At 42.1% G+C, this 15,994-nt stretch overlaps 1 protein-coding gene across 3 annotated transcripts; it reads right to left on the reverse strand.

Annotated features, from left to right (window-relative positions):
- Positions 1–789: 789 nt before the first annotated feature.
- On the reverse strand, positions 790–15,759 carry thrap3a (thyroid hormone receptor associated protein 3a). Of its 3 annotated transcripts, none has more exons than XM_070835526.1 (11): positions 15,611–15,759; positions 10,669–10,813; positions 7,033–7,929; positions 5,895–6,581; positions 5,451–5,623; positions 4,905–5,016; positions 4,527–4,611; positions 2,998–3,179; positions 2,689–2,869; positions 2,447–2,593; positions 790–2,307 (listed from the first exon to the last, which is right to left on the reverse strand). In XM_070835526.1, the coding sequence occupies exons 2-11, from the start codon at positions 10,788–10,790 to the stop codon at positions 2,068–2,070; spliced, it is 2,826 nt and encodes a 941-aa protein (XP_070691627.1). In that variant the 5' UTR covers positions 10,791–10,813; positions 15,611–15,759; the 3' UTR covers positions 790–2,067. The 3 variants fall into 3 exon arrangements, with proteins under 3 accessions (XP_070691627.1, XP_070691628.1, XP_070691629.1); XM_070835527.1 differs by lacking the exons at positions 10,669–10,813; positions 15,611–15,759 and adding exons at positions 8,222–8,245; positions 9,232–9,321; XM_070835528.1 differs by lacking the exons at positions 10,669–10,813; positions 15,611–15,759 and adding an exon at positions 9,232–9,319.
- Between the last annotated feature and the right edge of the window lie 235 nt (positions 15,760–15,994).

Consider the following 15,994-nt stretch of genomic DNA (forward strand, 5'->3'; position numbering starts at 1 on the left):
TTCCAAATACACCAAAGGGCAGAAGCTGCCAGTCAGGGTGGAGGACATTCACAAGTCCTGAGATGATCCTGTCTGAGAGTTTAATTAGAGACTGCGATGACTTGCGTGGCATTGTGTGAAGCAGCTGATCTCTGCCCATTGTCGAACTGAGTGCTTATTAAAGCTTATTAAAGTGCTTATTATATTAAGGAGTCACCACACCTCGAGATGTTCTGAACTACAGCATGATAACAGAGGAGCTGCACAGTGTGGTTGGCGCACACACAGCCTCTCACAGCCTCTCACAGCCTCTGCACACACTTATGGCTGTCTTATGCGGAGACGTGTAAGTGAATCAGCCTTGGTTGGAACGTGTTTAACGTTCTGCTGTAATGCTGAAGTTACTGCTGTAATGCTGAAGTAGTGATTAGGCCCATCACAATCACAGTTGCATACGCTAATGTCTGAATTACTTGGTCCTGAAATGCAACCTGTCAGCATCACCAGAGGAGACCGTGGGGGCTTTTTAGCTGTGCAGCAGCCCTCAGAGGTCTCAGTGTTTATGGGATGTTCATTGGGATGTGACGGTGAGAAATTAGCTGTACCTTGTGTTATCATTATTAATATTATTATTATTATTATTATTCTGAGAGAAAGCACAGCTGTTATCTGAAATGTATTACCAGCAGTTAGTCAGTGGCTTTTGGTTCTTGAGATATACTGTTGTAGTGTATATTCACTGTCACTGTGCCAACTGTAAGACACAATAAAAAAACACATCAAGGCAAATATTAAAGTAATCAGTGTCTCTTTAATTTACAGTCTCTAAGAAACAAACAATAACATCTATTTAAAAAAGCAGTATTCCCTAAGCAAGTGACCTTTCAACAATAAAATACAAAACTCTATCTGCAGGCCTCTATTGTACAAATAAGAGCAGAACACTCACAGCAAGGCACAAAAATTGTGTAATTCAATTGTACGGGCGGTTTGTCAAAAAGACACGAGCCTAATCCTAGACTTAAGGAAAATATGAGATGTGCACTGAAAAAACATTCTTATTCTAGGATTAGACATACTATAATCCTTGTTCTGTTTCTTAGCAACAGACTACACAAATGCTGATTTCATCACAATCTTGACACAGCTTCACGCAGTTTACATCATTGATTAAAACATCATTGGCTGGAGAAATGCTTGCAAACAGCAAATGAAAGACACCTCACAAGATTAATGGCAATAAGAACAAAGTCTCCTTTACAGCTAAAGCCAAAATCCTGCCAGTCAGGTATAAAAACTACAAAGACAGGAAAACCTATGATCACTATCAATATTATACATTGATAAGTGGTATCCAAGACCAATCAAAGAGCTACTGTATAGAAATCTTTTGACAGCAAAATATTTAATGAACAACATATTAAATGTACAGGTAGTTATGCTGCTAGTATCAATAGATCTGTTAAATGTTTTAAAAATTAAAGACTGCAGAGAAAAACCTTTCACCCCGTATATTTGGTCCCATTGTCAGATCTGGGTCATTTGTATAGTGCTGAATCGGCCAAACAGTGATGTTTCTATGTCAACATGAACTACAGTGTGCTTATTGCTGTTATATTAATCCAGACAAGGCGCAGCTCAAAACAACACGCCTGCTTTTTAAAAAAGCCCCCTTCCAAAACATTTCTAGTAGTATAAGTATAAGGCACAGGCTGATATGATCTAAGATGCATTTTTTTTTTTGGAATTATTCCTACGGTAAAAAGTGTAATTACTACCAAAATGGTGCACAGAACATTTCACGTTACCCTATAAAGCAAAAGAAAAATATGTGACATTAATGCAAGTCCTTATGAGAAACAGTAATGCAACCTGAAACAGTGCTTCTACTAGATACGAGTTGTACCATCATGTGGGAAATCAGAGTGTGTATCCTTACGATGAAATTAGAATAAAAGTTTTCCTAGTGATAAGTCGTCAAACATTGTAATCTGCATTTCTGAATCTAATGTGGTGGATAAAATCACTGAGTCAGATCCCACGACAACATACAAGAACAATAAGATTTTCAGCACGTTGCTTCACTGCTCAAGTATTCCCTCCATCAATTTCTCCTTCTTTATGGTCCTGTTCCGTCTCGTCTTCCTGCTCGCCACCTTGCTCCCCGTTGACAAAGAACTTGTCATGGGCCCATTTGGGGCTATCGGTGTTGGGGCCGCCAGTGGCTTTGCGGATGATGAATCGCCCCCTTCCACGTGTGAAGCTTCCCCGTCCTCGCCCTCGGTTGTCCACCCACCTGTGATCGGCCTCCCCGTCTCTGTCATCGTGCTGAGACAAAGACAGAAAATGGTGGAGGTGTGTCAAGACAACAGCTGCAAAAGTATCAGATTAGGGATGGATTAGACTAAATGACACCACATGGTTAATTGCAGATTGGAGGCACAAATAGGAATGAGATCAACTCTACCAAGTAGTATTTTCTGCTCTTGGGGGTGTACTCTGGATCCCAGTCTTCATTTTTTGGGTGTACTGCCATGTTGGCTATGCTGTTACTATTTGAACAGTTTCCCTGATAATTGCCTCTGTTCCAGCCCCTTCCACGAATTCGGACTTGCTGTAATTAGAGAATAAGACGAGGAACTGAAATCAGAATCACACCTAACTGTGAAAGTCGACCATCATCAACTCATCATCACAAGTCAAACTTACAAATCCTCCGCGTGGCCTTCCTCTGTCAGCTGATCCCGGTGACTCCCTTTGACCCAGTCGGGACCTGTTAAAGCCTTTATCTTTGGGATCAGACTTCCCATGGGGCAAATCTTCGCTCTGGGACTTAGAGGACGAGGAGGATGAAGATGAACTTGAGCGAGAGCGCTTCTTCTTACTCTTCCTACAAGGAGAAAGGGTACATGCAAAATCCTAAATGCCCAACGGTTTTTCTTGCAGGGTAGATGAAAAGAATTCAAAACATTTGTAGATAGTTTGAAACAATGCAAAGCACGGGGCAGCTGCACATACTTTGATCTCTCGTGGCATTTGGAGAACTTTTCCACAGATTTCGCTCTACTAGAATCTGGGGAATCTCCCATATCTCTTCCTCGATCTTGATTATAATCTCTTTCATGGGTGGAATATTTTTTACGGCGCTCAATATCCAAACGAAGGTCCATTGGGTCCCCCTTCACTTTTTCCCCACCATCCTGAGCAAATCAAAACAGAACACAACGTCGTGCACAGACTTCTGATTAGACCATGGATGTAGATGCTGTCAGTCTGCTCTCAGCCAAGCTGGTTTGTAAACTAAATGGTGAAGTCCATGGGTAACCCGGGTAACAGCCAGCTGGCATGAATAAAACCAAGTGAATCTTCCAGTGCATTTAAAGGGCCATACCAGTAGTTTTGCTTGTTTTAGGCTTACCTAAAAATCTGCACCATTCCCCAAAGCATATGTACTTGGATTGATTTTTATGCCTCAAAGCCTCAAATATGGTAAGAATAAGGAAAAGACTTAAAATGTGCTTCAGATAGGCGATTGATCACCGTCTAGTCAGCTGGCTTTTGTGTGTTAAAGTTGAGTTATTGCATGGTCAGCTGTAAGAAGGGTGCGCTGTCACAAACCTCCTCACTGGTGCGTTCAAATGCTTATGGGGAAAGTCCAGCATCCAAGGCTTCACGAATGTGCTGCACAACAGCAACAAACAGCACCAGCATATTTCACGTCACCCTTGCTTGTTTGTCTTCCATGTGTAACATCACCTCCACCAGCCGATTCCCACATCGCTGAGTCTCAGCGCCGTGGTGCTTTCAGGTATTCAAGACCAAGTATTTTCAAAACTATCCTTGAATGTGTACAGTGATGTATTTCCTATTTCAAACTAATTTTTGAAAGGTTTGACGTATGCTTTGGGAAATAGTTGCTTGTACCTACTATACAGTATACACACTTCGTGGTTGTTTGACTACTGTAAGACATGCAAAACCACTAGTATGGTTCTTTTAACAGTGGTGAAGAAGAAGATAGAACTGTTCATGCTAATTTAATTTAACTCAGTTTAATGTGTTTTTATTAATATTTGCACCTCAGGTTATCAAATGCTTGACCATATGTGTCCATGCACATCAATAAAGAAATATTATGAGTCTACTCAGAAAGTTAAGCATGTAAATATAAGCACGGGTGCACAATGTGCTTGCTTTTGGTTATTTCCGTTCCTTATTGTTTTAAAGGATACTTACGAAGAAAATTGCTTAGAGTCCATTGAACAGCTTTGGCACAGTGGCTTCCATTTCTGAACTTATATGATTCATAAGCCTTGGTCAGGCTTGTGCCCACAGTCTAACCAATTCACCATGTGTGAAGGCGATATATAACAAACAACCAAGTCAAAGTGCCTTGTTTTGCATTTGCATTTCTTAGACTTCATGCATCCCCCGTCAGGGAAAGCCACAGGCTTTAAGGGAGTGCAGTCTAAAGGCAACTGGCTTGCTCACTCGTCTGCTGTTGTTTGTTTTTCCAACATACTTCATACTGCAAAATGTTCAGTCACCTTGTAAGTGCCATCCTCTGAGCTTTTCATCGCCTCAAAAAGTTGAGAGTGTTTCTTAAAAGCTCTTGGTGAAACATCAATTCTTCTGTGAGGAACAAACACAACGTAATTAAATGCACATAGTAAAGGAAGTACAGGTGCCAAAACAGCAAACTGTGAGCTACATCGAACTTGCAAAGACAACATAAAACAGAAAAAAGAAAAGAAAGTTGGTGGGAAAATAAAACTGACCTCCACCGAGCATGAGAACAAACAAAGCCAAGATAGTCTGTTGATTTTCAGGTAGGAAAGGTAAAAGAAATACCTGAAAGCTGTTAAAAGAGGAGGTGAAGCCACAGCACACTGAAGGTGAGAGGGTCACTCAATAGGCGACTCTACCTGTGTATCTCTGGGCTTTTTCTTGGCTTCATCATTTCCTTCTCTGCAGCTCGTCTTTGGTACATGGTGAATCGCTCGTTTAGAGTCATTCCAGAGGATGGAAAGTGCTGAGCTGTGCAGGGAGACAGTAAGAACAGCTGTTAAAGGCTGTTAGTGCTTCTAGTGTCTGTCATGTTTCCATCCACCGGTGTTGTACTGTGCTGCATTGAATTGAATAAACAGCTGGATGTCGGAAACATTGGAAAAAATGTCTGTGTTTTAATCACTGTGGAATGATTATACATCTGTATTGCTGTCTTCAGTTCATATGGACTTACGTCTCTGGCACATGGATATTCATCATCATCATCATCGCTTTATTTCATAGGGAGTATTACACTCTCTAGTATTCACTTGAAGCCTTTGTTTTACATACAAAAACTCAATGCTGCTTTTGCAGAAAAACTGCATTTGTCAGAAGTGTCGTGTGATTTTATGAAATGATTTTGTCCATGTCTCCACTTCTCACGTAATGTTAATAATGCGTGTGAGGAAGTAAGGTCTCACCTTTAATGTGGTGAACAATGGTGACAATGTGTTGAGCAAACAGCTCAGAGGGACTCCTCTGTAACTGAGCAGCCTGAACATGTTGGAAGATGGAGCGAAACTCCTGATCCTTTTTTGAGGACTGCACAAGATCCTGAGACAACTGTCGCTCCTCAGCTAAAATATCAGAGCAGCTGAAAATGACAAAAAACATGCTCTGTTGCTATTCTTTATATAGGCTGAAAACAGAAAACATGTGGTGCTCTGATCAGATAAAACAAGATTCAAATGAGGGAACCACTGCAACTGGTACAATGCATTTTTGATATACAGTTTTCTAAATAAATCAGTAAATCATGAGTTTATAGCAAAATTGCAGCTACTGTTGCAGCAGCTACAGTAGGATGGATAGATGTGACTTAGTATGTCCTAGTATGCAACTAGAAACCATTATAAGATGCTCACCCCATCAGGCTGTCTCCAAGGAAATCCATTTTGACATTTAATTTTACTTCCTGTTTCCTTGAGGACATGAAAGGTGAGTCCTCTCCCCTGATCATAAACCTCTCTCTGTCAGAGTTCCTTCTTGGTGGTGATGTAGGAGATGGGATGGAAGGAGATTTGGCCATCTTCCTGGCTTTACCCCCAATGTCTGGGGAAATCTCGTCAAATTTTCCTGTTAGCTCCCTCTTGGCGAGGGCAGCAGCAATGGCCGCCGCTTTATCGTGCTTTCGACTGAGATATATGTCCTCTGCCATGGCGTCAAGGTCACTGTTGGCTACCTGTGAGTAGGCCGCATTTTGCCATTTGTCAAAGCATTCTTCAAACAGTTCACGGGCTGACTGAGTGACCTTGCTCTTTGGCTTAGAGGACTCGTCCCCATTGTGCCAGTCTTTGTGAAGCGACTTTGAATGAGGCTTCATTATCATCTCCTCCTCTTCCTCCCCATCGGCGGACAGAAAAGGAGACGCTTTCAAAAAGCTGTTCAGAGACACTTCACCATCATCTTCTCTGTACTTTTGTGGCACTGACTCAGAGATAATCGCGGATGCTTTGCCATTTACTTTGCCTTGTTTCATATCCACATCATTTGCTTCTGTGTTCTTGCCATTTTCCCAAGCTTTAGCTTTTTTATTTTGCTCCTCCAAAAACCTAAACAATGACAAAGAGATTTAAAGAGCTGCATCTAACTGGGCATGCAACTTTACAGACAACTGCAAACATTTTACTTACAAAAAAATCTGACAAGATGTCATATAGAGCCTCAACAAATAAGATTTTTTCTAAGACAACAGAGAGGAAGTTGTGTCAGATACGTATTTTATCTCAGAAAATAAGACCTAAAAGCAGAAGGAATTTCATTGACAGTGCTGTTTAATGAGGCAAATATTTCAATTACCCCCCAATAACTACATTTTATTTTAGTCCGAAGTTCTTTGTCTTAGTTTTATTTTAGTCTTTATGAAAACCACACTTGACTACCAAAAGCTTGCAAAGCCAAGGAAAGCGACATAGTACATCTTATCAGGATGTATATAAAGCTAATGCATATTTTGCTAAGATGTCAAAATGGATTTAAGAAAAAGAATAAAATCAGTCTTACTTTCCGAAGGCAATGGAGATTGCTGTTTTATCTCCATCCAGGTATTCCTCGTTGGAGAAGAAGTCAAAGCTGGAGAGCATTGGATTTAGACCTTCATGTGAGGTTTTTTTGGTTGAGGATGAACTACACACCATCTGCCAGGCGGGGGCGCCACTGCTGGTGTCATTTGTGAGTTTAAGAGCAGGACTAGACTGGCTAGTAGTTTGGCTGTTCTGACCAATAACAACAGCCGAGCTTGCCAGAGGACTCGTTCTCTTGGGACTGCTACAGTCTGTCAGGCCCTGCCAGTTCCCCTCAGTTTTCCCACTGCCTGTGCCTTCTTTGGCATCTCCTGCCAACTCCCCGACGAGCTTCACTGGCTCCCCATCTCCTCCTCCTCCTCCCCTCTGCACCTTCTTAGAGGCAGAGAGCTCCTCCTTCACGTCTTTGGAGTTTTGGTTAGTCAGCAACAAGGCTGGCCTGCTTTTGGGAGAGGAGGAGTGTGAGGAAGAGGACGAATGCTGCGAGTGCCTGGATAATGGTGAGGAGGATCGGTCAGAGTGCTGAGAGGGACCGTGAGAGGGGCTTCCTGAGCGTTTCTGCACGTTGTGAGAACGCCCTCTTGAATGGTTTTGCTGCTGCTGCTGCTGCTGCTGCTGTTGCTGTTTTTGAGGGTACTGCTTGTAATTCTTCCAGTTGGGGCGGAAGTTGTTGTGATTGTTATAACCACCACCCCCACCACCACGCTGGTAGCGTCCACGTGGGAAGTAGCCCCGCCCTCGGCCCCTGAAGTTGTATGGCCGCCGGAAGCCGCGGTGGTAGCCCCGGAACTCACGATTGTTCTGGTATCCCCTTGGATAATTCTTCTCCCGGCTATGAGGTGGAGAATGAGATCTTGACCATGACCGAGACCTAGAGCTGTGAGAGTGTGAAAGCAAGGGCAAAAAGAAAGCACATAGTTGTTATTAACTTTCCAAAGTCATTTCTAAATAGTAATGGGAATGAAATACCAAAATGCAGCTCTTTGGATTTCTGACCAAAATAGTAGAAACTCCTGGGGAATGAAATGCAATTTAAGACAAAACACTACCTGAAACTCTAAATCACAACCTCTAAACTTTATGCAGAGCTGACTTTAATACAGTCTCAATAAAATGTAAATACTATTTTCTGAACTGACTGACGCATGCATGCATGCATGCATACTCACCTGTAACATGTGTGATCATATGGCCTATTGACATAACACAAATAGTAGTACAACCTGGTCAGTATTTAAAAGCTTTGTTGTTGGTTATTATAGAATAAAAGGAAAAGGAACACTGTAGAGCACTGATTGCCACTATGGAGAATAGACAATGATAATGCCAGTGCTATAGGAACACAAACTGTAGCTCTGATAAATCTTTGGCTGTAAGTAAGGTTTAACTGTGCCAAACGTTGTGAGTTGACAAACGAACACAGAATACTTCTAAGATGATCTTAGAAGCTCATAAGTATGAGTTTAACTGCAGCCATCCAGGCTAAACACTGTTCAAACATAATGGAAAGACATACGTATCACAATACCATGAACCACAAGACGTTTAGATGTGCAGTTGCATCCAGCATCCATGTATCATTTGCAAATGCCAAAACATAAGCTAGTATATGAGAGCCCACAAAGAGCAGCTATTTCACAGTGTGGTGCAGTGCTTGGCTGCAAGGTCAGACTAGTCCACATGGTGTCTCTGCTGCACTTCTCATAAAAGGCCTTGTGTTGTTCTCAAACCCAAACCGTAACCACAGTCTGAAGGTTAAAGCCATGATACAGTATGTTCTCTTCTTCAAATCAATGACTTAATCAACCCAGCATGCTCTTTTTAAGCCTCACTGCTTGCCAAGAAAATATCCCCAACTTTCCACTGGCATCTTTGACATGAAGAGTAAAGCACACTAGTGTAGACATCAAACTACTCCTGTCCTGGAACTGTTTTTTTCTGCAACTACCTCTTCAACAACTTTTCTACAGCCGATAAATGAAAAGTAACTGCTCAGCCTGTTTCCCTATGGAAATCTTAACATAATGTAAAGACTTGCTGAAGAAATCTACAAATGCATACAAAGCCAGCATATAGCAAGACAATATTCTAAGTTGACAGAGCAAAGCTGTACAATGCAGCACTACATGCCAGCACATTTCAAAGGCACATAAAAAGGCTAAAAAAGCAGAGGACTCACCTAGTGTGTTTTTTCATTGGAATACAGAGAGACTTAAAGAGGACGGCACATTAAGCAGAGCTGCACACTCGCAGTGTGAGCTACAGATACTACATCTCCTCTGGCCAGCTCTGGTGGAGCTGAGAGTCACATGGAACATAAGAGAGGGAAAAAAATCTACTGGAATCCTTTGCCTCTGTGCTTGCCAGCTAAATGGGCTGTTCAACCAGTTTAGTGAGGCTTTATAAAATGAATAAGACGAATTAGACACACTTTACTATTGACTGACAGCTTCACCAAGATACTGCAGATATGAACATCTTATCGTGATCTTCATGTTATATTTCAGCATTCTGAATTCTCGTATTAGACATGATGAGTCACTGAGAAAAAAGTCCAAAGTGAGTGTTTTGCCGAGACACAGTCTACATCTGTGGTTCATTTTAAGTGACTGAGGTGATTAAAAGTGATAAAAGCAAGATGATAACATTCAGTGGGAAGTGTGCTTGCATGCATGCGTGCCTGCCCATTGCTTTTGCATGTGAATCTGTGTTCACATACAACTTGTGTGCACTCAGGCTTGCACAGCTCCTCTGTGACCAGAAACCCATCTGCACATGCGCAAGGTGCGCTCAGGAGGAATAAACCATTAGATTCCTTCCATGTCTCTTCTTTATGCTAATTTTAATATGTGCAGCTACACTGCCAGGAAATGCGACGCCCTGCCATTTCATTGCCATGCCACAGTCATTCTGCCAGACACAGCAAAGGCATCAGAGTGAAGCCTCGCCTTTTCTGCCAAGTGCACACCACAACCAGCAGATAACCCTATAACCGGGGCATTTTTATTCAAGCAAAGCACCCAACAACAAACACTGCCCTTTCAACAACAGTCTCGATAAGATATTTTCCATATGTTGTTAAGGTAGCCTAATATGTAAATGTTTTCCCATGCAATGCAAACTGCAATAATATTCATTCTAACTTAAGTAAGCTCACTAACCGGGAGCTGAACTCTCTCCCAAACATCAATTTCCTGTGGACACAGAAGCCGACCCCAGAGTTTGAGTCAGACCCAAATCCATTAATACACTATACCAGCTCTGTCTGTTCATGTGAGAACCAAAGCCGTGGAGCTCAGGACAAGACAACGTCTTGCAGATGGAAATCAGCTCAGAAAGTATACAGAAAATACTGATGCACCTGCTGCTAGTTTCTCTTTTCTCCATGACAAGAAACTTGTTAGGTCAGTCATTCATACTTAAAGCATTACGAGGGTAAGGGCACTCTTCATTCATTCATATATACTGTATAACACCTTTCCAGAATCAGTTATTAAACCCTCTTTTCTTGCTTTAATAAGTACAGTCTCTACACATGAGCGCCTTCAACAATCAAGTAAAATGCGACCACAAAAACACAATACAGCCAATAGATTGTTCAGAAAATGGACTCTACCTGTAACGCCGCTTCCTGGACCGGGATCTGGAGCGACTTCTGGAGTGAGAGGTGGAGCGGGATCTTGACCGGGACCTTGAGCGGCTCCGAGACCTCGAGACTGATTTCGTGGATCTGGACATCACTGCAGCCAGCCCACCTCAAACTGTCTCATAAAAGAGTTGTACAACCAAGTTAGGATTTTGGAAAATGTAAGAAAGTGGACAATGCTCATGTTAAAAAAAAATTTTTTTTTGGTTATTCAGTCACCTTTTCAAGGCTGCATGGAATGGATATTAAGCCACAAGTTAATGAACGATTATCATGGAAGAAAAGTTTTTTTCAAGAGAGCCAAGAGTCAATTATCCATGAAATACAACATCCAAACAGATAAGCCAGCCGAGTTGTGCTTCAAAAGCCGTCTCAATGCACAAGCTGTGTGAAGAAACAGAACAGCTGTGAAAAAGGAGGAAGGCAAACTGTAGAAGTGTAGGGCATCCGAACAGAACCAGTTTTATTTAGTCACTGATCATTTGCATAGAGGGCAGTCTTACGTCAGCCATCTGAGCACTTCACTGTTGAGCTCACTATAAAATACAAACACAAAAAACATTTATCGAAAGATACTCCATACTTTATTCATTTCCTCCACTGCTAAAATAACAGTAAAATCTGTGCTTGGCTGTTTTTCTATGCCTTTTGCCAATTTGTGATTAAAAGCACTGGTTACTGTTAAAGCCACAGCTGACTAGTCCTAAGTTTACCGCCAGCATCACCCCACTAGGGCTACAGAGAATAGTTTCTCTGTAGCTACCTCTTACATTTGCTTGTGGTTAATGTTTTGCCATGAATCTGCTACCAGAGAGATGCTCACTTTGGACTGTGTGTTCACTGTACTCAGACCCCCAGTGTACTTTAAACTTCAAAGGATGTTTTTGTCTCAGCTCCTCCAGGGCTTCACTTGTGTACCCCCAAGCGATACAATTCTATAGTAGGAAGGTCTATATCTTTCCAAGGTCCACATGGCATTATCTGTGACATATGATCCTCAGGGTACAGCAAATGCCAGGGATCAAACAATTGATCTTTCATTATGACGGTCATCTTCAGGGACTATGGAAGGAGGAAATTGCAGACTGCACGAGACTGGGATTTCAAAAGCAGCGCACGCTATCACATGGTGGTCCCAGTGCGTATTCTTGCCACTATTTTGGAGAGTATTGAAATGGATCCATCTTCCCCCGCCTCTTCCTTGTGCTCTATGAAGTTCCCACTCTCATTCCTAGCAGCTTGTTGTTTTTGGCTTTCAGAGGATAATTTCCTGACGGTCCAGCCTCAACAGACCGTCAATTTAGCTTACTGTGCACATTTCCAGAATGGCATTCAGATGTGCCCCTTACCAACATGTGGCAGCCAAACAGTAAAATAAATCAATTGCAATGGCCGTCTTAATTTTGCTTTATATACCAAATGAGTTCCACTGTAGGAAATTGTCAGATTATTCTCGGTTTGTTACAACAGCTGTTATGAAATGTTAGAAACCAGCACATCTGTGTTTCAGGTATTTTCATATGGCTGAAAAAAGTTTCCTTGAAACTTCTGAATAGGTGCCAGTAGAAACTGTAAACAAAACAGCTACACAGAGCTCAAGTTTCCCAGCAAACGTCACAATTACATTATGACTGTTTCATTAACACACAGGAACCGTATTTTAGCAAAGTGTGACTATGTATGTAAAGTATATGCATACACGAAAGCGCTGTCCTTGCCTCCTTTGCACAATATGACAACTAGCTGGTAGAATTGAATGATAGGATCCGTTTCAATAGCCTCAGTCCGAACGCTCGATTGATAACCAGCTGCAGCTGTCCCCGCTCCACACTGTGTGGTCGGCAGCCTAATCACTGAGATTTCAGCCTCTCAAAAAGGCTGTGGTAAGCCTGGTCTTTAATCACTCACTACTAGATTTGTGCACACAAATGCAGTTACTGACACACATGCACACAAATTCAGACATGTCTTATTATACTAGTGAGGACTTTTAGTTGTTTAAATGTCTCCTCACCTTTTCTACACCCTAACACTGAACTAACTACATCAATAATTGCCAACTTCAACCACTGAAATTACATTGCTATTAATACCATACACTTGTCAACTATTAACCATATCCTAACTTAATGAGGCTGTCACAAGCCACGGTACAGTGCAACACAGTAAAAACATCTTTCCTGGTTTAAAGTATAATGTCAGTCTTCCTGGTTTCCCTCTCAGAGTTTTATCACTGGGCCTCTTTCTTATTGGTGCTCTAATGCTTGGAAAATCAGGTGTAAGATTAGGGGGGTAATAGAATCATGATCAAACTAAGAGTATTGTTAATGATCATGATGATTAACCAAAGAAACTTCCGTCACAAAATTATAATCCTGAACTTCTTTGACTGGTATCTTAATGGCAACATGTCCACATTATTTAAAAACAAAATGAGAACAAAGCAGTGTTAACAGGAACCACTTGTAGAACTAGAAAAGCAGGTCTTACACATTGTAGGATAGACAACAATTGCGGAAAAGAACCAAAATAACAGGGTATGGTTGTATGTTGTAAATAGTAAACCAGAACTAAACTAATAATCGCTGTCACATGAATAGAAGTTCAAGAGAACAGTTTGCGCGCACACAAACATGATTAAGAGTCTCCCATGGGCTAGAGAACGACAGCTGTACAATCCTCATCACCTGTTTATTTCATGTAACAGCAAGAGTAGCTCTGATCAACAATGGTCCGGCAACTCGATACACAGCTCAAAGCGCACCAGAAGAAACACTCCACTCAATCAACTGCCCTATCATTAAGACTGGGATGCCACAGTGGCAGCTGGAATCACACTTGCTATCTATATGCGCCCCTGAGACACCCCGCTCGCTATTTCAGAAAAGCCACAGCAACTGTCATTGGCACAATCTTGGGTTATTGAAATGTGGCCGTCCACTGGGTTTTCCCCTCAAGACACCTCGCATGCTGAGGCAGTTAATGGATAGCAAAACCGCTGGCAGTGCTGTAAGACAAGATAAACCTTTCAGCTTCCTCCGAGGGTTATTAAATGAGAGGAAAAAACAACAACTTCTGAATAGCCTGATTCATTCAGTCAGAGTCGTACTCAACTTTTGTTTGTCCTTATGGAGCCACTGTGACTGCTACTGTAGAAAGACAAACGGATGATCTCATGCAGAGATTTCCAGCAACGTTATCTTTTACTAATCACCTACAATGATGGATGAGAATACCATTGAGCTTGGCCACAACTTTAACGATAACATGATCCCAGGTGCAGGTCAGTTCCTGCTAACTAAGGCTGTTCAATATCACTGCTTTGTTTCTTTTCTATTTGAAGAGCTTCCTACAACAATAGAATAATAAGAAAATGGCACACAGCAGAGTGTTGCTGAGGCATCCTCACGCCGACATGCTTCTCCAGCTGTCTGTCATCACCACATCTCTGCTGCATACAAGAGGGAACTCATCAGCTGAAGGTCCTCTCTACTTTGGTGAGCTGAAAACAGCCTGGCAAATGATGAGTTAGAACTCTGTTTCCAAAATGCATACAGTTGTCTTACTGCACCTTTAATTCGCAGCACTAAGCTGGAGTCACAGTGTTTATGTTGATAATTATGAGTGGCAGGTTGTATAGCCATTATTTTCTTCTGCTTCTGCTTTAGGAACGCCAGTGTACTTTATTAGTTGGTGTAAGATGCTTGCAAACATTATCCTTCCTCTCTAAAGTAATGTTACAAATGTAGGACACCGCCTCTATCAATGTTGGCAACAATTTCAGGCCACAAACGCATAGCAAGTTGATTAAAAGACCGAAGGACTTACAAAAAAAACTGTCACACTCAACAAAACTAAACCTAAACTAAAAGCTAGGGCATGCCAGCACACTTCTGAGCATGGTCACACCTTTTCACTGTATGCGTACTTTTAGGTAGCTGGTATTTGCCAAAGGGGATCGACCTCAACCAGGATCCTGTTGCCGACGGTAACAGGAAATTGCATTGTGATGTTTGTCTAAACTTCTCCGCATCACTGGTCCCCAGAAATATTTACATTCAACCACAAAACCCCTTTTTTTTTTTTTTTTTTTTGTTTTACAGGAAACTTGTGTCTAATAATAGGCGACTCCCATTGCTGTATATGACTTGTTGGGCTTGCTGTTTACTCTAGGTGGAGGGAAACCTGCAATCACAACAGTCATTCTGTCATTGGGCCAGCCACTAAAAACGGCAGTCATCTAACTGGTAGGATTAAACAACTCGTTGTACTGAGCTCCCACTTAAACCCCCCGGTGGTCCATTTTGAAACCCCTGAACCATTAAACAATGTGAAAGACATAAATCTCAACCGACAGCTTCACTCACTGAGGCTGCTGAATGACTGCAGAGCTTCCAGCAGATGATTCAACCCTTACTTCACTGATATTTTCACCACACTCGTGCAAATGACATCAGTGAGAAGCACCATACTCTAAACGAAAGCACATCAAAGCCTCTGGGTCATGTCCTGGACAGTGAACGCATCCTCCTGGAGTTTCCTCGTTAGCAGCACGCAACAACGACCGATACGGAAAATATCAAATCTACACTTAATATCAACAACGGCTGCCTCTGAAGACTAAAGACCCTTTTGTGGTCAAACAATTTACTGTCCAAATGTCTCCATATAACATGTCATGTCGAAGCCGGGTTTGACTGATATTTGGAGAAAAAAAAACTGTAGCCTCCTCTGACTTTTTGGCAACTGCGCAACTTCCATTTGAACCACTGCAACTTTAATTATTTTCTTGTAGCTACCGTTTATATCTATATATATATATATATAAAAAACTGCTCTCCATTTGGTTGGAAGTAGAGATGAATATTATTCCCCTAAAAATGGAGAAAAGAAGATAAATGAACTAACTTACCGGTCGGTGTTTGTCTTTCAGTGATGTGGCGTCACATTCAGGCACCGCGGTGTTAAACGGCAGAGACGATTTAAGGACAATTTCTCCCTGAACTCCTGTGTGTCTGAGCTGCAGTGCCCAGCTTGTGTCAAGTGTGTGTGTGTGTGTGTGTGTGTTAGTGTGTGTCTGTCTGTGTGTGTGTGTGTGTGTGTGTGTGTGTCGGTGGTGTTCAGAGACAGGGGGTGTGACCGCTCCGCTCCGCGCGGCTCAGGTTCATATTTCCTTCCGCCCTCTCCGCCGTCTGTCGGTTCAGTAGGCAGCCTGGTGAGAGGGGGAGTGCAGAGGAGTAAAGGGGGAGGGAGGTGTGGTGGAGGTGCAGCAGGCTAATGGGTCCGTGCTGCCGCC

This window comes from Pempheris klunzingeri, chromosome 8, assembly GCF_042242105.1.
Source record: "Pempheris klunzingeri isolate RE-2024b chromosome 8, fPemKlu1.hap1, whole genome shotgun sequence".
In the NCBI taxonomy this organism is placed as follows: domain Eukaryota; kingdom Metazoa; phylum Chordata; class Actinopteri; order Acropomatiformes; family Pempheridae; genus Pempheris; species Pempheris klunzingeri.

Coding starts and splice junctions, on each gene's coding strand:
- thrap3a (XM_070835526.1), bottom strand. CDS start 10,790: ATGTCCAGATCCACGAAATCAGTCTCGAGGTCTCGGAGCCGCTCAAGG. Junction 7,930..10,668: donor TCCAGGAAGCGGCGTTACAG/GTAGAGTCCATT, acceptor ACACTCTCACAG/CTCTAGGTCTCGGTCATGGT. Junction 5,017..5,450: donor CATTGTTCACCACATTAAAG/GTGAGACCTTAC, acceptor CTCCCTGCACAG/CTCAGCACTTTCCATCCTCT.